The sequence below is a fragment of the Carya illinoinensis genome, chromosome 10 (genome assembly GCF_018687715.1).
Source record: "Carya illinoinensis cultivar Pawnee chromosome 10, C.illinoinensisPawnee_v1, whole genome shotgun sequence".
NCBI lineage: Eukaryota > Viridiplantae > Streptophyta > Magnoliopsida > Fagales > Juglandaceae > Carya > Carya illinoinensis.
Genome location: NC_056761.1, coordinates 11,927,666 through 11,951,970, shown reverse-complemented (window position 1 = coordinate 11,951,970; position 24,305 = coordinate 11,927,666). Strand labels below are relative to the sequence as shown.

At 35.6% G+C, this 24,305-nt stretch overlaps 1 protein-coding gene and 2 non-coding genes across 3 annotated transcripts; all 3 read left to right on the top strand.

The window, feature by feature from the left end:
• The first annotated feature begins 689 nt into the window (after positions 1 to 689).
• LOC122280257 lies at positions 690 to 796 on the top strand. The gene has a single exon (XR_006229839.1). It is a non-coding gene; the product is annotated as a small nucleolar RNA R71 (small nucleolar RNA).
• Positions 797 to 6,148: 5,352 nt separating this feature from the next.
• Positions 6,149 to 6,255, top strand: LOC122280245. Its single transcript, XR_006229830.1, has one exon. It is a non-coding gene; the product is annotated as a small nucleolar RNA R71 (small nucleolar RNA).
• Positions 6,256 to 21,935: 15,680 nt separating this feature from the next.
• On the top strand, positions 21,936 to 24,264 carry LOC122278746 (9-cis-epoxycarotenoid dioxygenase NCED2, chloroplastic-like). The gene has a single exon (XM_043088937.1). The coding sequence runs from the start codon at positions 22,062 to 22,064 to the stop codon at positions 23,811 to 23,813; it is 1,752 nt and encodes a 583-aa protein (XP_042944871.1). The 5' UTR covers positions 21,936 to 22,061; the 3' UTR covers positions 23,814 to 24,264.
• The last annotated feature ends 41 nt before the right edge of the window (positions 24,265 to 24,305 follow it).

The window sequence follows — 24,305 nt, the reverse complement described above, 5'->3', positions numbered from 1 at the left end:
CTCCTCTTTGTTGGGCATTGATGGTATTGGCTAGTTGCCCAATTTGCACTTCAATATTCTTTATAGCAGCTCCCATATTGCTACAATGAGTCTCAATGTTGTCCAACCGTGAATCAGTCTTTTTAAACCTTGCATTGGTCTCCTGAACAAAGGAAACCATGGCATCCTCAAGTGACATCTTCCTCTCGCTTGGTTGGCTATCAAATCCTGGAGGATGTTGAGGTTGCAACACATTCTTGGTATTTCCATATGACAAGTTCTCATGATTTCTAAGCCCTGGATGATAGTAATTTGGCATAGGATTACCACGATAATTGTAGTTCCGATTGTTGACATATTGAACTTGCTCTTGACTCGCCTCATTGCTTGGAACTATCATGCTTGTGGATGCAACATATTCTGTACTTTGTGGTATCCTTTGAGTTGTCAAGGCTGAAATCTGATGAGATAGAGTAGCTACTTGAGCGGAAAGAGCTGCTATCGGCTCCAAGTCATGAATTCCAGCAACCTTCTTAGCCAAAGTCCTCTCAGTTGGCCATTGATAGTTGTTTGAGGCCATTTCCTCCAAAAGTGCAGTAGCACCTTCAGCTGTCTTCGACATCAAAGTTCCACCAGAAGCAGCATCAACTATAGTTCGAGTTTGTCCATTTAACCCATTATAAAACATCTGAACTTGCAACCAATCTGGCAATCCATGTTGTGGGCAACGTCGAATCAAGTCCTTATACCTTTCCCATGCTTCATAGAGTGACTCAAAATCATTTTGCTTGAATTGGCCAATCTCACTCCTGAGTTGGGCTGTTTTGGCAGGAGGAAAGAATTTAGCAAGAAACCTCTCAGCCATGTCCTGCCAACTAACGATGCTTCCCGGTTGTAGAGATTGTAGCCAACCTCTAGCCTTGTCCCTCAAAGAGAAGGGAAACAATCTCAGTCTAATGGTGTCTTCAGTAACACCATTAATCTTCACAGTATCACAAATCTCCAAGAACATAGCCAGGTGAATATTGGGATCGTCAAGTGGTGATCCACTGAATTGAGCCTGCTGCACCATGCTAATCAAAGCTGGTTTGAGCTCAAAGTTGTTGGCATTGATTGGCTGGCGCATTATGCTCGAGTAATTTCCATTCACAACTGGCCGTACATAGTCCTTCAAGGTGCGTGGTAGTACCTCACGATCTTCTTCAGCCATAGCTAGTATCTTATTTCTTCTTAGTGATCTAAGAGTTCTCTCAATCTCCGGATCAACAGGAATAATGTCACGAGATCTAGTACGGCGCATCCAATGTCAAAAACACACCTGTAGAACAAATTAAAACAAAATTCTAAATTAAAACCAAGATTACTTTGTATCGATATTGACGAAAAGAATAAGAATAAACCAATCCCCGGCAACGGCGCCAAAAACTTGACCGGTGCAAAACTGCAAGTGCACAGTATCGTAGTTTTATAGTAAAGTAATAAGTAGAGTATCGTCCTCAGGGATTGGTACCTTACTCTTGCCAAATACCAAAATTTTACTAATCTCAATTTTATCTAGAGGAATCGCTAAGGTTTTTGTAGTTGCCAATAAACTTAGATCAACTCAAAGAGAAATAAGCAAAGAAAATAAAACTGACTTTCAAAGATCAAATTCAATGGGGAAGAAACCTTCTAGGAAATCGATTTCACCATAATTCTTCACTATGCTTTTCTCATCCAGCTAATTTAACTTAAACCTCTTTTGTCTATTAGCAAATCTCTAATTCATCCAAAAGCCTCTTTCGATAGTCAATTGGAAGTGATTCTAGTTTATCAATTCACACAAGAGTATGCAAATTAAATAATCAAGAACGCAATAAGACCAATGATTTAATTACTACACAGGTTCATACAAGTCTTTCGATCTCTATACTTACCTATGCTGAAATATCCAAGATCTACCCTATGATTCCCTCTTTCGATAGCAAATCACAAGATTAATAATCATCTAATCAATGGCCAGTTAATTAGAAGCATTAAACTCAGAATAAATCAGATAAACAAATAGAGAATTGCATTAAATTAGCATGGACAAACAAGCATAGTTTGGAATTAGGTTACATCGTTTTCCTAGAAAGAAGAAAATTTAGCTCATGCTAGAATTGGAATTCAACATAAACGAATTCACCATAATTGTTCTGAGAAGATGGGAAGAAGAAAATAAACACTGAAAAATCCTCCTTGCAGCCTCAACTGGTCGTCAAAAGCTCAAGGGAACGATTCAACGCCTTTCTCCCGTCCGTGCTCGTGTAGGAATCCAACGTACATGCAATAAATTGGAATTCCGTCTCCAAAACAAATGATTTGAATCCCTCTAGCTATATTTTTCTCTCCCAAAGAGTGTTCTCCAGTCAAAAACCGCGGCTCTAGAGTGAAGAATGGCCTTTTATATGGTCCCACGGCGGAAAACCTAAAATCTGTCAAAATACGATGTTCGCTCGAGCGGGGTGTCGAGCGCGCGTCGAGCGTTCGACTCTGCCTGATTTCGCTCGAGCGTCCTATCGAGCGCACATCGAGCGTTCGACTCTGCCTGATTTCGCTCGAGCGGCCAATGTCTCCGCTCGAGCGATCTTCGTTTTTCAGCAACCTGCTCGAGCTCCCTGTCGAGCGGCAGTCGAGCGTTTGAATCTGCCTGAATTCGCTCGAGCGGCCAAAAGCCTCCACTCGAGCGAACTTGTAAAATCTGCAATATGAAATTTTGCAAGCCATCAAATACCCCCAAACTTACAACTTTGTTTGTCCTCAAACAAAAAGAAAAACAAATGATAGTTTAGTCAATATCAACTCGACCCCAAAGAGAAGTATCATCATTCACCAAGCTTTTATGAATTTAGATTTCATCTCTAGTATCTTACTCTTTTAACATCAAAGATAGCAAGAAAATCAATCAAAAATTTTGCAATTTGTCAAGCAAGAGTTAGGCGTTTACTTCAACCTAAAGCTAAGACCTTGAGTGTGTGTGTGATATAGTCAATTTAACCTCAAACCACCTGCAAACTCAGATAAAAGTAGAACAACTAAAATCAAAAGAATTCTCTTAAAACTTAACCCCATAAGTCCAATTTTCAGAAATCCTCTCCACTAATGTAGTCAACACCAAAATCAAAGATCAAAAGGTCTTTATTAAGGTTGTAATGATAGGCCACAGGGTGAGGGTTAAGAAAGAACTGGATATGGGAAATTAAATCAAACTGGGAAAATACTTAGTGAAAAGAACATTAAAAGAGAAACTCACATGATTCAAATCATAGCTCTTTCTTGGCAATATGCTCATACTTGTGGCATTAAAATTGCTGTAATCACTGATGTAATACCAACACTTCCCTTAACAAAATTTGAGGTAATTCACATTCCGCTTGGCGACTTTTTTTTCTTTTCTTTTCTTTTTCTTTTTCCTCTTCTTCTCTTTTTTTTTTTTTTTTTTTTTTTTTTTTTTCAATCACTTCCTTTCTTCTTCTTCTTTTTCTTTGATCAAATAGAGCAAACATAATACGTTTCATCATGAAACCAATTTTCTCTTTTAAATGTAACTCTCCACCAAAGTATTTTCTCAAACTATCAACGGTAGATTCATTGTTTTTCAGGCTTAGAGCGGGCATGGTTTATGTAGTTTAAAGAATCAATAAAGGCTCATGAAGGCTCAAGGGGGTTGACTATGGAAACACACCATGTAATGATGGCATGACATTTAGGACGGCTGGGAAAGCTTTTTGGTTGTGCCAAAGAAATGCCTAGATCATTTCTCTAATATTTGGTCTCGACTAGGATTTCGCCTCAAGGACCCATCAACGGATTCTAGAGCAAAGCAAAATCGAACCTTCCTCTTTCAATTAATTCAACTTCTTCTCTTCATAAGCAAAATGGAATAAGAGAAAAACAACTATGTGCTCAATTGTGTTCAAGGTCAAAGATTTAAACCAAAGTACCCACAAAACTTCACTTGACATAAAAGAAATTTTTGAAAATTTTTCTCAAAACCATCTTCAATCACAAATTTCAGAGTCATAGAGAATTCAATCTTACTCCAATGCATGCTTGGTAAGAGACTCATACAACCCATCAACAACCCAAGACTTAGAAAACAAGAGGATCCAATGATTATAGGAGTTTACACCCCCAAACTTAAACTAAACAATGTCCTCATTGTGATGCAAAAGTAAAAAGGATTGAAGAAATAAAGGAACTTCCCTGGTTTCATGGTGAACCTTCCGAGGTTTAAAAATTTTCCAGCTCTTTATTCTTGCTAAATACCTGCATCAAAAATTAATTTATTAAAACTTAAATAAATAAAGATAATAAAATAAATGAAAAAAATAAAGATAGATTTATGGGTTGCCTCCCATAAGCGCTTGTTTTAAAGTCTACAGCCAGACTTTTCAATCTTCCTCAATCGGGATCTCTAAGAGGAATAAGAGTACAGTTCCTCTCCACTTCATTGCTAAGTGATGTATCTTGCTGCAAGGCTCGTTCTAGGTGATTGGCTGGTGCATCTTCTTTAAAGGCCTTTTCCACACCTTGCTTAATGACATCAACCCGGAAGCAAGTGCTTGGCTCTTCTGGAATTCTCATGGCTTGGTAAATTTTGAACAAAACCTCTTCCTTGTTCACTCTCAATGTTAACTCACCCTTTTGAACATCAATCAAAGCTCTTCCCGTAGCCAAGAATGGTCGGCCAAGAATTAGTGGGACTTCTTCATCTTCTTCCATGTCTAACACCACAAAATCAGCAGGGAAGATAAATTTATCCACTTTTACCAATACGTCTTCTATGATTCCACGTGGATACTTGATGGACCTATCCGCTAGTTGCAAAGAAATTGTTGTAGGCTTCATCTCTTCAAGTCCTAATTTCCTGCAAACAGAAAGTGGCATAAGATTAATGCTAGCACCAAGATCACATAAAACTTTATCAAAAAATGAATTTCCAATAGTGCAAGGCAAAGTGAAACTCCCCGGATCTTTCAATTTTTGAGGCAATTTCTTTTGAAGAATGGCACTGCATTCTTCAGAAAGCTTCACTGTTTCAAACTCCTCCAACCTTCTCTTCTTGGAAATGATGTCTTTCAGGAATTTGACATAGTTTGGCATTTGTTCCAAGGCATCTGCAAAAGGAATATTAATGTGAATTTTCTTAAAAATATCCAAAAACTTAGAAAATTGCTTATCTAGTTTTTGCTTTTGAAAGCGCTGAGGGTAAGGAAGTGGAGGAACAAGAATAGGAGGATTGTCAGGAAATGAAATTGTAGGAGCAAAGTCGGTCTCCTCTAGTGTGTCATTGACAATCTCATCTTCTTCTACTTTATTCTTGCTTTGGCCAATGTTCACAGCTGTAGGGGTGGACTTGCTCTCCTTCAATGGTGACCTCTCTATTTCTTTTCCACTCCTAAGTGTGATGGCCTTGCATTGTTCCTTTGGATTCACTTCAGTGTTGCTGGGAAAAGCTCCTCTTTGTTGGGCATTGATGGTATTGGCTAGTTGCCCAATTTGCACTTCAATATTCTTTATAGCAGCTCCCATATTGCTACAATGAGTCTCAATGTTGTCCAACCGTGAATCAGTCTTTTTAAACCTTGCATTGGTCTCCTGAACAAAGGAAACCATGGCATCCTCAAGTGACATCTTCCTCTCGCTTGGTTGGCTATCAAATCCTGGAGGATGTTGAGGTTGCAACACATTCTTGGTATTTCCATATGACAAGTTCTCATGATTTCTAAGCCCTGGATGATAGTAATTTGGCATAGGATTACCACGATAATTGTAGTTCCGATTGTTGACATATTGAACTTGCTCTTGACTCGCCTCATTGCTTGGAACTATCATGCTTGTGGATGCAACATATTCTGTACTTTGTGGTATCCTTTGAGTTGTCAAGGCTGAAATCTGATGAGATAGAGTAGCTACTTGAGCGGAAAGAGCTGCTATCGGCTCCAAGTCATGAATTCCAGCAACCTTCTTAGCCAAAGTCCTCTCAGTTGGCCATTGATAGTTGTTTGAGGCCATTTCCTCCAAAAGTGCAGTAGCACCTTCAGCTGTCTTCGACATCAAAGTTCCACCAGAAGCAGCATCAACTATAGTTCGAGTTTGTCCATTTAACCCATTATAAAACATCTGAACTTGCAACCAATCTGGCAATCCATGTTGTGGGCAACGTCGAATCAAGTCCTTATACCTTTCCCATGCTTCATAGAGTGACTCAAAATCATTTTGCTTGAATTGGCCAATCTCACTCCTGAGTTGGGCTGTTTTGGCAGGAGGAAAGAATTTAGCAAGAAACCTCTCAGCCATGTCCTGCCAACTAACGATGCTTCCCGGTTGTAGAGATTGTAGCCAACCTCTAGCCTTGTCCCTCAAAGAGAAGGGAAACAATCTCAGTCTAATGGTGTCTTCAGTAACACCATTAATCTTCACAGTATCACAAATCTCCAAGAACATAGCCAGGTGAATATTGGGATCGTCAAGTGGTGATCCACTGAATTGAGCCTGCTGCACCATGCTAATCAAAGCTGGTTTGAGCTCAAAGTTGTTGGCATTGATTGGCTGGCGCATTATGCTCGAGTAATTTCCATTCACAACTGGCCGTACATAGTCCTTCAAGGTGCGTGGTAGTACCTCACGATCTTCTTCAGCCATAGCTAGTATCTTATTTCTTCTTAGTGATCTAAGAGTTCTCTCAATCTCCGGATCAACAGGAATAATGTCACGAGATCTAGTACGGCGCATCCAATGTCAAAAACACACCTGTAGAACAAATTAAAACAAAATTCTAAATTAAAACCAAGATTACTTTGTATCGATATTGACGAAAAGAATAAGAATAAACCAATCCCCGGCAACGGCGCCAAAAACTTGACCGGTGCAAAACTGCAAGTGCACAGTATCGTAGTTTTATAGTAAAGTAATAAGTAGAGTATCGTCCTCAGGGATTGGTACCTTACTCTTGCCAAATACCAAAATTTTACTAATCTCAATTTTATCTAGAGGAATCGCTAAGGTTTTTGTAGTTGCCAATAAACTTAGATCAACTCAAAGAGAAATAAGCAAAGAAAATAAAACTGACTTTCAAAGATCAAATTCAATGGGGAAGAAACCTTCTAGGAAATCGATTTCACCATAATTCTTCACTATGCTTTTCTCATCCAGCTAATTTAACTTAAACCTCTTTTGTCTATTAGCAAATCTCTAATTCATCCAAAAGCCTCTTTCGATAGTCAATTGGAAGTGATTCTAGTTTATCAATTCACACAAGAGTATGCAAATTAAATAATCAAGAACGCAATAAGACCAATGATTTAATTACTACACAGGTTCATACAAGTCTTTCGATCTCTATACTTACCTATGCTGAAATATCCAAGATCTACCCTATGATTCCCTCTTTCGATAGCAAATCACAAGATTAATAATCATCTAATCAATGGCCAGTTAATTAGAAGCATTAAACTCAGAATAAATCAGATAAACAAATAGAGAATTGCATTAAATTAGCATGGACAAACAAGCATAGTTTGGAATTAGGTTACATCGTTTTCCTAGAAAGAAGAAAATTTAGCTCATGCTAGAATTGGAATTCAACATAAACGAATTCACCATAATTGTTCTGAGAAGATGGGAAGAAGAAAATAAACACTGAAAAATCCTCCTTGCAGCCTCAACTGGTCGTCAAAAGCTCAAGGGAACGATTCAACGCCTTTCTCCCGTCCGTGCTCGTGTAGGAATCCAACGTACGTGCAATAAATTGGAATTCCGTCTCCAAAACAAATGATTTGAATCCCTCTAGCTATATTTTTCTCTCCCAAAGAGTGTTCTCCAGTCAAAAACCGCGGCTCTAGAGTGAAGAATGGCCTTTTATATGGTCCCACGGCGGAAAACCTAAAATCTGTCAAAATACGATGTTCGCTCGAGCGGGGTGTCGAGCGCGCGTCGAGCGTTCGACTCTGCCTGATTTCGCTCGAGCGTCCTATCGAGCGCACATCGAGCGTTCGACTCTGCCTGATTTCGCTCGAGCGGCCAATGTCTCCGCTCGAGCGATCTTCGTTTTTCAGCAACCTGCTCGAGCTCCCTGTCGAGCGGCAGTCGAGCGTTTGAATCTGCCTGAATTCGCTCGAGCGGCCAAAAGCCTCCGCTCGAGCGAACTTGTAAAATCTGCAATATGAAATTTTGCAAGCCATCATAATTAATTAAATTAGAAATAAGTCAGACATTAGTATAATAACATGTACTTAAACACTATAGTATAAGTATTGTATAGAAATAAATTAGACATTAGTATAGAATTAACTAATAAGTCTAATATAATGAGTTAATAACACATATTATCAATTTATTAAAGTATAATAACATGTAATTAAACACTAGTAATAAGTCTAGTTTATAAATAAGTTAGACACTAGTATAATATAATAACATGTAATACTATATTATAATAACATATAATTAGACACTAAAAATAATATGGAATACTATAGTATGATAACATGTAATTAGACACTATAGTATAAGGCTAGTATAAAAATAAGTTAGATACTAGTATAAAAGTAAATTAGTAGTGAATGATTTAGTTTTAGTTTTTAATTTTTTTTTGAAAAGTTGATAACAAAAAATTCTTTTTTAAATAGGCTGAGTATGAAGCTAAAAAAAAGCCCAAAATTGAAAGTCTAAGTCCCGACTGTTTCAACAAGTCAGAGTCAGAGTCGGATCGAAACCTATACAAATCAGAGTCGGAATTCAAACTAAGTTAGTGTTCACTCCTAGTACTATATTGTCCTCATAAGTAAATTCCAATCTAGCCCATTTGTGATTTTTTTTTCCCATTTTGCCCTGTTGCGCGGCCAGTCCCAACTCACACATCATCTTTTATATTTTTCGATACTACAGTAGTAAATTCAAGATTTTTTATAAACATTATTATTAAATTTGTAATAATTATTAATGTATAAATTAAAGCAAAGAAAATTTTACAATAATTTAAATTTTATTTTTTTTTATATTTTCAATTCTTAATACCATTTTATGTAGAATTCATATACTAAGTGAAAAAATTTAAAAGAAGTATGTGCTAGTAGCTAGGTAAACAAATATATAACAACATGTTTTTTTCTCATTAGAAACCAAAAAAATATTGAGTTTTGATATTTGAGGCTGTTTCAATCTGGTTTCAATTTTACAAATGAAGCGATAAGAACGAAAATGTAAATAGATAATAATACTTAAGGCGGCGGTGAATCAAACGACAAATACAAGTTATTGAATTTGGATCTATTTACATTTGTGTACGTGTTGTCTGATGATAAGATATTTTGAAGAGGTAAGTCTTGAATACCTAAAAGTGGATTTGGTTGTACTCTTCAATGGTGGCAACAATCTCTTGATTTTCTTTCTAGTTGTTTAGCCATTGATGCTTCTGATATTATTAGTATCTAATCTTAGTGGCTGTGAGGAGCGTCCAGATCCCGACAAACTTGGAAACTTTAGTCAAGATTACCTTTCGTAGTCTGGCTTTATAAGGTCTAGTATAGATTTGTAAGATTATCTTTGTATATTGCCTTGTAAATCTCGGTAACTTTAGGCCGATTATTCCGTCCATTGACTTCTTCTCAAGGTTGTAACCAACCGTTTCAGTTGATATTTCCTTACGAGTCTTGATCTGCATTACTGTTGTCCTTAGAGGCAGACATGATGCTTTCACATTGCAGGGATGCTGTTGACAGTTGTCTGCAGCCGGTTTCCATAGCTGGATTGTTCATCATGATCTGCATATCTGTTAACATCCCCCCAACAAACAAATGGGTGGGACACACCTTTAGCTTGTCTTTTTATAAGTAGCTAGTAGTAATCGAGCAGAGGTAAGACCTTTAGTAAAGATGTCTGCAATCTGTTGAGAAGTGGGAATGCGGCAAATTAAGATGATTAAGACGAGGGAAATTAAGATGCGTGAGAAGGGATTGTCTGGGATCGTCACTGCATGCATGTCTTACTCCGCAGGTACTATTTCTGCTGCCCTTCGATCGCTTGAAGGTGTGTGTCCTACGTACGTCGACATGGGCTGTAATATTATTGCATGGACGTTGCTTTATAAGCGAAAGCACGTACGTGCTCATGCATGATCACATTTTCTTTCCAAAATTTGTATGCGACAAGTCCCATAATGTATTTATAGCGGTAAAGTCACTTTTATGGATAAAAAATTGTGACTATTTGACAACCTATATCAAGTTTATGTTCACATTTTCAAGCCGTCATCTTCCACCTCCTTTAACTCCTATAAATACATATTTTTACTTTTGAAAACCTATCACATTTTGAAAGAAAAACATAGATAAAGAGAGAGAGTTTTAGAGAGAAAAATAGTGAGGTTTCTCCTATAATCTTTCCTTTTATAAGAAATAGTATATTTTTCTCCTTTTATAAGAGAAGGTATTGTCAATTGTGCTCTCCTTATTCAAGAGAGAAATTCTTGAAATCTTTTTGCTATGAGTAAAATTCTTCTACAATTGGAGTTCTTTATTATTTTTTTTTATTCTTTCTCATTTCTACTTCAGTTGTAATTATATGCTCCGTACCACAACGTCCTAAGAGTGGTATCAAAGCATCAGGTTTATAGTCGGTTTTCGTACTACAGTTAGATCCATTTAGTGGAAAGGAGGCATCTTCAAGAATGACGACGAAGTACGAAATAGAGAATTTCAATGGGAGTAATTTCTCATTGTGGAAAATGAAAATAAAAGCAATTTTGATGAAAGATAATTGCTTAACGGCAATTGGAGATAGGCCCAATGAAATCACTGACGACGACAAGTGGAACAAGATGGATGGCAATGCTATTGCTAATTTGCACCTAACACTAGCTGATGGAGTATTGTCAAGTGTGGCGGAGAAAAAGACAGCAAAAGAGATATGGGATACTCTGACAAAATTATACGAGGCCAAATCACTACACAACAAAATTTTATTGAGAAGAAAACTCTACACCCTTCGGATGATGGAGTCAACTATGGTGACAGACCACATCAACACCCTCAACACTTTATTTTCACAACTCACAGCAATGGGGCATAACATAGAGATGGGTGAACGTGCTAAAATTCTACTTCAAAGTCTACCTGATTCGTATGATCAACTCATCATCAACTTAACCAACAACATTGAAGTTCTAGTCTTCGATGATATTGCAGCTACGGTTCTTGAAGAAGAAAGTCGGCGCAAAAGTAAAGAAGATAGACCAGGAAGTTCACAGAAAGCCGAAGCTTTGGTAATGACGAGAGAGAGATCAATGGAACGTGGCCCCAGTAGGAGTCAAAATCAGAGTTGATCAAAATTCAGAAATAAGAAGAATGTCAAGTGTCATCACCGTGGCAAGAAAGGGCACTATAAAAGGGAGTGTTGGCATCTCAAGAAGAACAAAGAAGCCAAAGGAAAAGGCCCTGAGTTGTCAAAAGCTCAGGGTTGTGTAGCAAGCACCTCAGATAATGGTGAAATTTTATACAGTGAGGCAACAATAGTTACTGAAGATAAAAAAAGATTCGCTGATGTCTGGCTTATTGACTCAGGAGCAACATGGCATATGACTCCCCGGAGAGAATGTTTCCATCAATATAAATCTATCTCAGGAGGATCTGTGTTTATGGGAGACGATCATGCCTTGGAAATTGCTGGTATTGGTACCATCAAATTGAAGATGTGTGATGGTACAGTTCGCACCATTCAAGAGGTACGACATGTGAAAGGCCTGAAGAAAAATCTATTGTCTTTAGGACAATTAGATAATAGTGATTGTAAAACCCATATTCAAGATGAGATCATAAAAATAGTTAAAGGCGCGCTTGTAATGATAAAAGCGGAAAAGATAGCTACAAATTTGTACATACTTAAAGGAAAAACACAACAAGAAGGAGAAGCATCCACTGCGTTGGCAAGTTCGACAAAAGAATTAATAATGATGTGGCACCGTAAGCTTGGCTACATGTCGGAACGAGGTTTGAAGATTCTTGCTGAACAAAAGCTTCTTCCAAGGCTCAAAAAGGTTTCATTACCCTTTTGTGAGCATTGCGCTACTAGTAAGCAGCACAGATTGAAATTCAGTAGTTCCTCTGCTAGAAGTAAAGCTATCTTAGAACTAATACATTCTGATGTTTGGCAAGCATCAGTTTTGTCCCTAGGAGGAGCAAAATACTTTGTGTCATTTATTGACGATTACTCCAGGAGATGTTGGGTGTATCCAATAAAAAATAAAGCAGATGTATTTCCAGTTTTCAAAATATTCAAAGCGTGGGTTGAGCTTGAATCTGAAAAGAAGATCAAGTGTTTAAGGACAGACAATGGAGGAGAATATACTGGTAGTGAATTTGATAGCTTCTGTTAACAAGAATGTATCTAAAGGCAGCTCACGGTGGTATACACTCCACAACAAAATGGAGTAGCAGAGCGGATGAACAAAACTTTGTTAGAACGAACAAGAGCGATGTTGAGAACTGCGGGAATGGCCAAGTCATTTTGGGCAGAAGCAGTCAACACTGCCTGTTATGTGATCAATCGGTCACCATCAACCACAATTGATCTGAAAACGCCGATAGAGATGTGGACTGATAAGCCAGTTGATTATTCTCACTTAAATACATTTGGAAGTCCTGTTTATGTTATGTACAACACCCAAGAAACATCAAAGCTAGATCCAAAATCTAGAAAATGTATTTTCTTAGGGTATGCTGATGGAGTTAAGGGGTATTGCCTGTGAGATCCCACTGCCCGCAAGGTGCTAATCAGCAGGAATGTTGTATTTGTAGAAGATAAGGTACAAGAAAAAGAAAATGATAGCGCTTCAAAAGAGAAACCAGAGACTACTACAGTTCAAGTTGAAGAAAGACAAAAATTAGAAGTTCCAAATTCTTCTGAAGCAATATCATGGCACGAAGAACAAAAACAAGCTGAATGTGCAATTCCACAAGTTCGACGGTCAACTCAGGAGAGAAGAGAACTAGCTTGGCACTCAGACTAAATCATGGAGGGAAATGTCGCATACTGTCTACTAACAGAAGATGGAGAATCGTCAACTTTCCATGAGGCTACAAATAGCCAAGAAGCGTCTCTGTGGATGGTTGCAATGCAAGAAGAAATTAAAGCTCTCCATAAAAACAAAACATGGGATCTTGTACCACTACTACAAGGAAGGAAGGCTATCAGAAACAAATGGGTTTACAAGATCAAACGAAATGGCAATGACCAAGTGGAGCGGTATCGTGCTAGATTAGTGGTGAAAAGATTCGCTCAGAAAGAAGGCATAGACTTCAACGAAATATTCTCTCTTGTTATTCGACTCTCAACAATTCGAGCAGTCCTTGCGATGTGTGCTACATTTGACTTGTATTTAGAACAACTGGACGTGAAAACTGCATTTCTTCATGGAGAAATTGAAGAAGAGATTTACATGCTCCAACCAGAAGGTTTTGAAGAAAAAGAAAAAGAGAACTTGGTTTGCAGGTTGAACAAATCTCTATACGTCTCAAACAGGCGCCGAGATATTGGTATAAGAGATTTGATTCCTTTGTCATGAGCCTTGGATACAATAGACATAGTTCAGATCCTTGTGTTTACTACAAGAGATTTGGTGATGGTAATTTCATTATTCTGTTGTTGTATGTTGACGACATGTTGGTAGCAGGCCCCAACAAAGATCGTATTACAAACTTAAAGGCATAGTTGGCTAGGGAGTTTGAAATGAAGGACTTGGGACCATCAAACAAGATTCTAGAAATGCAAATTTACCGAGACAGAAATAATAGGAAGATATGGCTTTCTCCGAAAAATTATTTGAAGAAAATCTTACGACGCTTCAACATGCAAGATTGTAAGCCAATTTCTACCCTTCTTCCTATTAATTTTAAGTTATCCTCAAGTATGAGTCCTAGCAATGAAGCAGAGATGATGGAAATGTCTCGAGTACCGTATGCATCAGCAGTGGGTAGCTTAATGTTCGCTATGATTTGTACAAGACCAGACATTGCACAATCAGTGGGAGTGGTTAGTTGATACATGACGAATCCTGGTAAAGAGCATTGGAGTGCTGTAAAGAGGATCCTGAGATATGTCAAGGGTACCTCAAATGTCGCATTATGTTATGAAGGATCAGACTTTACTGTCAAAGGCTATGTTGATTCAGATTATGCAGGTGATCTTGACAAGAGCAAGTCCACCTCAGGTTATGTGTTTACTCTTGCTGGAGGAGCTGTAAGCTGGGTTTCAAAATTGCAGTCTATCGTGGCTACTTCTACAACAGAGGCAGAATATGTCGCAGCTACACAAGCTAGCAAAGAGGCAATATGGTTGCAAGTGCTACTGTAAGAGCTCGGCCACGTACAAGAGAATGTTGATTTATTTTGTGATAGTCAGAGCGCTTTGCATCTGGCAAAGAATCCAGCATTTCATTCAAGGACAAAGCACATACGAGTTCAGTATCACTTCGTTCGTGAGAAGGTAGAAGAAGGAAGTGTGGATATACAAAAAATCCATACAAAAGACAACCTAGCAGATATATTAACAAAGCCAATTAATAATGACAAGTTTATTTGGTGTCGATCCTCCTTAGGCCTAGTAGATATGTAAGTGGCATGGAGATGAAAAGTGTAAAAAAGATAGAAGGATTACAAAAGTGACTTTAAGTGGGAGATATGTAGCGGTAAAGCCACTTTTATGGGTCAAAAATGGTGGCTACTTGACAACCTATATCAAGCTTGCGTTCACATTTCCAAGCCGCCATCTTTCACGTCCAACTCCTATAAATACATGTTTTTACTTTTGAAAACCTATCCCATTTTGAAAGAAAAATATAGATAAAGAGAGAGAGTTTTAGAGAGAAAAATAGTGAGGTTTCTCCTATAGTCTTTTCTTTTATAAGAAATAGTGTATTTTTCTCCTTTTATAAAAGAGGGTAATGTCAATTGTGCTCTCCTTATTCAAGAGAGAAATTCTTGAAATCCTTTTATTATAAGTAAAATTCTTCTACAATTGGAGTTCCTTATTATTTTTTTTTTATTTTTTTTTCATTTCTACTTCAGTTGTAATTATATACTTCGTACCACAACGTCGTAACAGTATCGGTACTATTAGTCTGCAACTAACGTCCCTTCTTTTGTTCATGTTTTAGTTCTACTTTTGTAATCGACAATTAGTTAGCTCCCTAGCTACGTCGGTTCATAGTTTTTCCTATGTTGCCATGAAAAAACATTAATTTAACGATGATCAAAATGGAAGATTGCACCAAATATTTCAGACCATTAATAGTGATTAAAAGTAACTAAAAATTCGAATAATGCATATGCTTAACCCTACCTATTTGAAAATACAATTATTTTTAAATATTTTTAAACTATTTCATTACTATTCATAAATAATTTATTAATCTTTATAAATTATTCACTATATATTATTTTAATATTATTTACAAATAATTTAAAATACTCTTAACCTCTTAACAAAATTATTATTGCATGCAGATCCCGGGACTGCTTAAGAAACTGATCGATCAACATGTAGTAATTTATTTGTTCCCAGGGAGTTTACCGAAACATCCACGGAAAAAACTAATTTGTTTTTATTTTTTATTTTCAATATATTTAAAATTAAATAAAAAATTTTAAAAAGTAAATAAAAATTTTAAAATTTTAAAAAAATATTATTTACAAATTTATTAAAAAGTATTTACTTAACTATTAAAAAAATAAAAAAGAAATCGGTGTCACAGTACACAGCATTTCCCATTAGAAAATGATATACTTACTATTCCACCTCAATCTATCTACTCTTTTTGTATTATTTTTTTAATTTTTTATTTTATTTAATGATTAAAGAAGTGATTATTAATAAAATTATATTTTTTTAATTTTTTTAATAATTAAGAATATTAAAAAAATACTTAAAAAATAAAATAAAAAAAATTATAATATATTTAAATAATAAATAAATAATAATAAAATAATAAACCTATCACTATCCAATCCCATTTAGGGTAGCCACTTGGGTAGTTTGATAACTTTGATTGTCATCGTCAACCAAATGGATGAGAGCTGTGGACATGCCTAGCTTTGTGGTCAGCAATGGAGTGTCACCTCGTTATTTTCAAGTGGATTGCAGTGACGTTTTCCTTTCATCATTCAGGTTACTTCAACTAGTCGAAATCCATGTACAGTACTAACCTGCACGAATGAGTTATCGTCTATGAGTAATGATAGTCTCCGCACAAACTTGCTTTTTTATATTTTTTGTTTTTTTAATATTTTTAAAAAATATAACAATATATTAAAATTTACTTCCTTAATTAATAAATTAAATAAATAAATAAATAAACTATTAAAATAAGTGAATAAACTTAAACAACATATTAACATTTTTCATCTTCTATATATAATATTGAAAAATGCTGGGATTCCGCTGGAGTTTACTGTTCTTGTTCTTAGGTTTTTTTAAGTGGTTAAAAAAATATTATTTAATCATTTTTAAAAATATTTAAAAGTATTTAAAAAACAATATAAAAAAAAAATTAAAAAACGTCTAACGGAACTCTCAAAAGTGGGCGTAGCACGCCTACATGGTATTTACATGTCGTGGTGTATAGCATGCATACCTTATTGTAGACTTCGTTATGTCCGTATATAAAAAGAGTATTCCTTAAAATATCAATATATTTTTATGTCAATGGATGTTACAGACCTTTATATCAATAATACAGTGTTAGTTTGAATAGTAAGATTAGATAAGAATATTGTTATTGGATTATGTATATGGGTTATATATATGTAAATTATAATTTTGAGGAGTATAATATAAATTTATATTTTTACTATTTCATTTATATTAATCTATACTTTGAAATAGCTATTTTTTATTATATAATAATAAAATAATATAAGATGAATTTAACTTTAACTATTTACATAAAATCTTCTTCCCTCTCTTCCTTTCCACCACAACGGTTACCTCCCTCCATTTTTCTCTCCTCCCTGTTATCACCTCCCTCGCGTCTTTTCAGTTAATCACGACTTCTTCTCTCTTTTTAGCTCATCCCACATTCGTCAACCTAATGAAGAAGCTATGCGCCACCCAACAAGGCACCATACCTCCTCCATGCCCCCACAGACAAGAAAACCATGGAAGCCACACCACAAGGCGCTATCTCACGCTAGAACCACCATAAAAACAACTCAAGCACACGGCCCAACTCTTGCACAAATTTCTGTTTTAAACAACCCAAAACAGAGCAACAAATATGCATATTGGACAACCACTTATCATCCACATCGTGACTTACACCATCCACGACAGGACATCCACGCTACACTAGAAGTCATCCCAGATTTTTTACTGTCTATACACCACCGAGCTTCCCTCCGTTGCCCCCTCACTCTCTCCTTGACCACCTTATCCCACGACACAAGCCTTACTAGCCGCAGCACCCAGCTCTACGGGCCAACACTCACAGAGCTTCCTCGCTAGAAGAACTCGACTAGTGCTCCACCCATAGCCATCCATAATTAGCTTTCTGAACAAATTGGTGGAGATCGAAGGTGCTGCAATTGTTGTCGAGTGTCGTCTGAGAGAGAGAGAGAGAGAAATAAGCAGTTGTTTTGAAAATATCCAAGGAGAGTGGGAGAGTTAAAGAAAAATAATAAAATAAGTGTTTGCTTGGCGTATAGTAACTATCAAATTTGCTTTTATTTTTCTATTTATTATAGCTGAAAGTTAAAAAAGTTGGTTATAGATAATTCGATGCAAGTAGCTTTTCTCTATAATAGTTAAAAAAAATAGGATTATTTTTGGATACGGATAATCTAGTGAGAGTGTTCTGAAATGGTTTTAGATGGAAGTTGAAATTTAAATAAAATATTATTAAAATATTATTTTTTAATGTTATTATTATTTTGAGATTTAAAAAAAATTAAATTATTTATTATATTTTATGTGAAAATTTAAAAAATTTATAATGATAAAATGAGATATTGATATAATTTTTCAATCCATACTGAGGTTTAGCATGTCAATTAACAGTTGTGGAAATAAATTTATTTTTGTTAGCAAAACATCAGACAAGATTATATATATACATATGAACGTTAATGTCGGTGCAAATGCAATCAAATAATTCTTGTAGCACGATCAAAAAGTTGTCGTGGCACTCAAGAGTTTGGGTATTTTGAGACAAATCATTGTCTTCAAAAATTCAAATTTCATCTTAAAATATTTTTGATTCATCTCTATTTTATCTCGAAAATAATATCTTAGAATATTTTTGGAGATAAAAATTAATTTTTACTTTTTTTCTCAAAAAATCATTTTTAGGGACAAAATTGGATTGATCCAGTCGAAACCATTCGAACGATTTTTTTTTGGAAAAATCCATTGTTGTCTCAACAAACCATTCGAATGGAAACATATCCATTCGAACCGACATATATAGTTCAAACTATAAGAATTTTTTATTTGAACTAATGACCATATTTGATCTCGAACAGAATGAATGTTCAAACAGATTTTATGCAGTCGAATGAATAAATTTTTCGAATGAATTGTGTTCGAACATAAATTTTATTTGTTCAAATATACTTTTTATTTCCAGAAATTCATTTTATTCGTACAGGGTTTTGCATATTAATTTTATTTGAACAAATATTTTATTGTTCGAACGGTTGTACAGACTGTATTATTCGGTTGTCGCTCAAATGGATTAATTTTTGTTCGAATGATTTTTTTTGTTCGAATAGATTTATAAATTGTAATTTACCGTTCGAACATGTTATTTACAGTTTGAACGGTATTAATTATACAAAATAGAATTTATTAAAAAATATCATACTAATATTGCAAAAAATTATAATTCAAACATCACAATTATTCAAATATTTTTAAAAGAAAATTAAAGAAAAAGTAAATTTTAAAATTATGGTGGTGACATAAAGTTTTAAGACATTATTAATTGTCACGGTTCAAATATTTTTTGATTATTCAACTCCCACCTCTTCTACATCTATAAATCTTTTAATTTATGAATTCATAAATATATTAATTCATCATAAATCATAATATATAAGATAGATATATATATATATATATATCCATTTTTTATATTTTGAAAATGTTGGTATTTTTTAATTACTAATATTTTTTTACCGTTGCTCTGTGCTAGTAGCCTAATATGATTAAGTATCATTGATGGCCGACGTCCTTCTTTTTATTAATTTATCTTCTTTATTGCCCGAATGCCATATGTACGAACAGCTACTTTTTACTTGCATGATTGGTTCTCCATATAATTGGGGCGTCCGTCTAGACTACTTTGAAAGTTTTAATATATGGTATTGTCTTTTTATAAATACAAAGAAAATTCTATAGAGGGAGAAAAAGAAAGTTGTATGTAAATATTTTTTAAAAGTATTTTTAAATAAAAGAAAAATATTTTTTTAATAGAGTTTTGAACTTAACTATTTATGTATAATTAGTTTAGATTATACTATAATTAGTTAGACTATTATATTTTAGAGGAATCAAGTCAATAAAAATTTTGCTGTACCCGTTAATCTGAGATTTTATATATCACAAAGAATTTGAATCTTCTTAAAAAGAGTGATATTTTCGTATCTCAATTAAAACTGATTTCATTTAAATATTAATTTTATTGTAATTTTTATTATATTATTATGTAATTTACTAACAAAAAATAATAACAAATTAATGAAAAAATTATTTATTATTTTAATATTTTAAACCTCTTTAACAATATATTATTATAATTAAACAATCCCTTCCAAACGCTTACTTTTGCATCGAACGAGGAGTTCACCGTTCGGACAGGTTTAAAAAAGTCTCCGTAAATTTTAATTTAATTTTCCTCCATAATATTTGTTCGAACAGATTATACACCATTCGAACGGGTATTAAATCTTTATTCGGATAGAATTTAAGTAATTTGAAGGACTTTAACTTTTTAAAACGATTTAATTCATTACAGAAAATCCAATTTAGATAGATATTTATTCATTTAAACAAATTTTTAAAATCATTAAATTTTCTCTCTAATAATTACTTTTAGAAATGAAAATTGATCTCTAATAAATTTTATCCTTAAAAATAAAATTTATTGTGGTGGTCGTGCTAGGGCCGGCGGCTTAGGATAATGTCACACTATCCATTGCATTATTGTTCCGATCGAGGTCATATTCGCTAGTCCCATAAAATCAGGAAGTAGTGTTCAGATAGCTTTTTATCAATGTACTTTTGTCTGGGAACTTGGAAGGATGTAATGCATCGTGTACGGGGTGGACAACTTCCAGCTAGGAAAATAACATCAAACAACTGTCCTTTTCGGTCATGCTAGGCTACCGACACATTGTCCGGACAATGCTTTTGAGTAGGGATGCCTGCCGACACATTTGCCTTCAGAATTGTATTCTATTTTTTTTAATGAATTTTTTAAAAATTTTTAAATATTTATCAAAAAAGAAATTTCACACAATATTATTAAAATATATTTTTTAATTTGTAAGTAAAAAAAAACAGGTTATAAAATTTTTCTTATATATATATATATATATGATGGAAAGAAAAATAAGACCCGGATTGATTACATAAAATTAAAAAATTTATCTCATCTCATTTTAACTCATCATTATAATTTTTTTAAATTTTTATATAAAATATAATAAATAATTTTATTTTTTTAAATTTTAATACAAAATTAATATTATAAAATTATATTATAATAATATTTTATTTATTATTATTTAAAATATCTCATCTCATCTTATTTTATTTATGTAATCAAAAGGGATTTAAAACAAATAAAAAACCTTAAATGAACATATATAGAGTAGGGTTTTAACTTGAGAGGGAGAAATAGGATCATTTTTTATTTGTTTAAATACACACGAATATGACTGAACGGCTAGTATTGATAAATTAATCAATATTAGAAACAAAATGTGCAGTGACTAATGCTCTGTTGGGATATTGACAATATCTCAAATGATAGATTGTAATGAATAATTTATTAATAATAATGAAATAATTTGAAAATATTTAAAAATAATTATATTCTCAAAAGGACCTGATGGCCATGGTATTGCATGCACTAGCTTATGGTTGCATTATTGCATGCTGGAATTGTCAAAGCATATATATCATAACTAGAGATAATGGATTCGACATTTCGAGTCACGGAGGGAGGTAAGGACTTGATCACTGTGTCTAGCTATGTCCTAGATTATAGGTCCCCTCCAATTATGTACGTTTCTCTCTCTTTTTAAGAAAGAGGATCTCTCTCATATGGTATAATGGTGGTGGTTCCAAACTTTCAAACCCTGTTCGAGTGCCCCACGCCAATACATCTCGAATAAGAAAAATATTTTAACTATAAATAAATTATATAAAAATAAATTTATAAATTAATATAATTTAATATAGTATGTCAGATTATAAAATTAATTTTTATAAAATAAATATAATTAAATTTTATAAAATCACATTAATTTATAAATTTACTTTATATAATCTTTTTGTGTATATAGTAATTCTCTTATAAAAATCTCTAATGTCAATCTCTAAGTGCCCTTCCCACCATGAGCAATGCTCCACAACTTCTACACATCACTTTTTTTTTAATTTTTAATATTTTTTAAATATTTATTTTATTTTAATTAATTTAATTATTATTTATATATTAAATATTTAATAAAATAAAAAATAATAAAAATTAAAAAAAAGTATAATATATAGAGATTGTATAAATAGTAAAAAGTTGCGTAGATTTTTTTTCCCACCAGACCATCACGTGGTCTTCTCATACGTCTGAGGTGGACCTCTATGCCAAAACGAAAACCTTCTCTTACAAACAACTCCAGACTCCAAATGCCCTATTTATAACCTCTTTTCTCACCCTTTTCTCTTCAAAACTCGCCTCTTCCTCTCTTCTCTTCTCTTCTCTTCTCTCTCTCTCTTTCTCGCAAACCAAACCGATTATTTAGAACCTCCCGTCTTCAGTCATCTGAGAGACTGCACCCAAAGCCATGACTGCTGCTTCAACTGCACCCAACTCTAGCAGTTGGGCTGCCCAGATGCCTCGCCTCACTGATTTGGGCTTTCCATCGTGGTCTATCTACACGAAGAAGCCCAACAATAGTAGAGCAAGCATTGTCAAAAGCGTAAACAGTGCTTTACACTCTCCTTCGGTACTTCATTTCCCAAAACAGAGCTGCCACCAACCTCCTCCACAGTGGAATTTGCTACAAAGAGCTGCTGCCATGGCCTTGAACATGGCCGAAGGCGTGTTGCTCTCGCTTGAGCGCCAACACCCACTTCCCAAAACCTCGGACCCAAAAGTTCAGATTGCAGGAAATTTCGCTCCCGTACCCGAACAACCTGCTCTGCACTCACTTCCGATCACCGGCACAATCCCCGACTGCATCAACGGCGTTTACCTCCGAAACGGAGCCAACCCTCTATTTGAACCTGTCTCTGGCCACCACTTCTTCGACGGCGACGGCATGGTTCACGCCGTCACCATTCATGGCCACTCCGCCAGCTACGCGTGCCGGTTCACCAAGACACAAAGATTCGTCCAAGAAAAAAAACTCGGCCATCCGGTCTTCCCAAAGGCCATAGGTGAGCTCCACGGACACTCTGGTATCGCACGCCTTCTTTTATTCTACGCTCGAGGGCTTTCCGGACTTTTGGACAATAACCATGGCACCGGCGTCGCCAACGCCGGGTTAGTGTACTTCAACGAGAGATTGCTCGCCATGTCGGAGGACGACTTGCCATATCAGGTAAGAGTCACTACCTCCGGGGACCTTGAAACCGTAGGCCGATACAATTTCGATAACCAGCTCAAGTCCACCATGATTGCTCACCCAAAGGTCGACCCAGTTTCCAAAGAGCTCTTTGCTCTCAGCTACGACGTTATCCAGAAACCGTACCTCAAGTACTTCAAATTTTCTCCCGATGGAAAGAAGTCCCCGGACATTGAAATTCAAGTGCCGGTACCTACCATGATGCATGACTTTGCAATCACCGAGAACTTTGTGGTGATTCCAGATCAACAGGTGGTGTTCAGGCTCGACGAGATGATTAGAGGTGGCTCTCCCGTGATTTACGACAAGGACAAGAAGTCCCGGTTCGGAATTCTCGCAAAAAATGCCCGTAATGCTACAGATATTTTCTGGGTCGAGTCCCCAAACACATTTTGCTTTCACTTGTGGAATGCCTGGGAGGAACAGGAGTCTGAAGAGATCGTGGTAATCGGCTCATGCATGACACCGCCGGACTCCATTTTTAATGAATGCGATGAGAGCTTGAAAAGTGTGCTCTCTGAAATCAGGTTCAATTTGAAGACTGGAGAGTCGGCGCGGAGATCAATAATTTCGGCCTCCGAGCATGTGAACCTAGAGGCCGGGATGGTGAACCGGAACAAACTTGGGAGGAAAACAAGGTACGGTTACCTTGCCATTGCTGAACCGTGGCCAAAAGTGTCCGGGTTCGCCAAGGTCGATCTTTCAACTGGGGAGGTAAAGAAGTATATATACGGCGATAAAAGGTACGGCGGAGAGCCATTTTTCTTGCCAAGAGACCCCCATTCAGAAAGGGAAGATGATGGGTATATTCTTACTTTCGTCCACGACGAGAGGACATGGAAATCCGAGCTTCAGATTGTGAACGCCACGAATTTACAGATAGAAGCTTCAGTAAAGCTACCTTCGAGGGTGCCGTATGGTTTTCATGGCACGTTTATAGACTCAAAGGACTTGACAAACCAGGCGTAGAGGACCGCAATGAATGACCACCGTATGATCCCCGGCCAGTCTTGGAGATTATTCCCCGAATAATCTACTGCGTGCAATTCGTTTTCAAAACCTTACAACCTTTTCCTTCTGGTCATTTTTTTACTCGATCGTTTTGATGGGGACTCAGCTAATTGAAGTTTTTGGAACGAAGGTAGCTAGCTAGTTTTCGAGCTCAGCTGGTTTCCGTTTGCTTTTGGATTCATCGTCTATGGTGTGTATCGAGATCGATCGATATATGATCTGCCTCCTTAGATCTTCCTCTTGTTAAGTACGTCCGGCCCACAGCTTGCAAATAGTACTTATAGTAATCTAGTAATTATAGTAATCTTGTACGTACGTACGTGTTGTGTTTACTCATGTGGATCGATGTTCTACATTAACGGAGCTTTGTTTTTTGCTTGAAAATATATACTGCATAAATCTCCATGTTTACGTACAAGCTCGTGGATCTCAATATATATATTAGCTAGG

Coding starts and splice junctions, on each gene's coding strand:
- LOC122278746 (XM_043088937.1), top strand. CDS start 22,062: ATGACTGCTGCTTCAACTGCACCCAACTCTAGCAGTTGGGCTGCCCAG.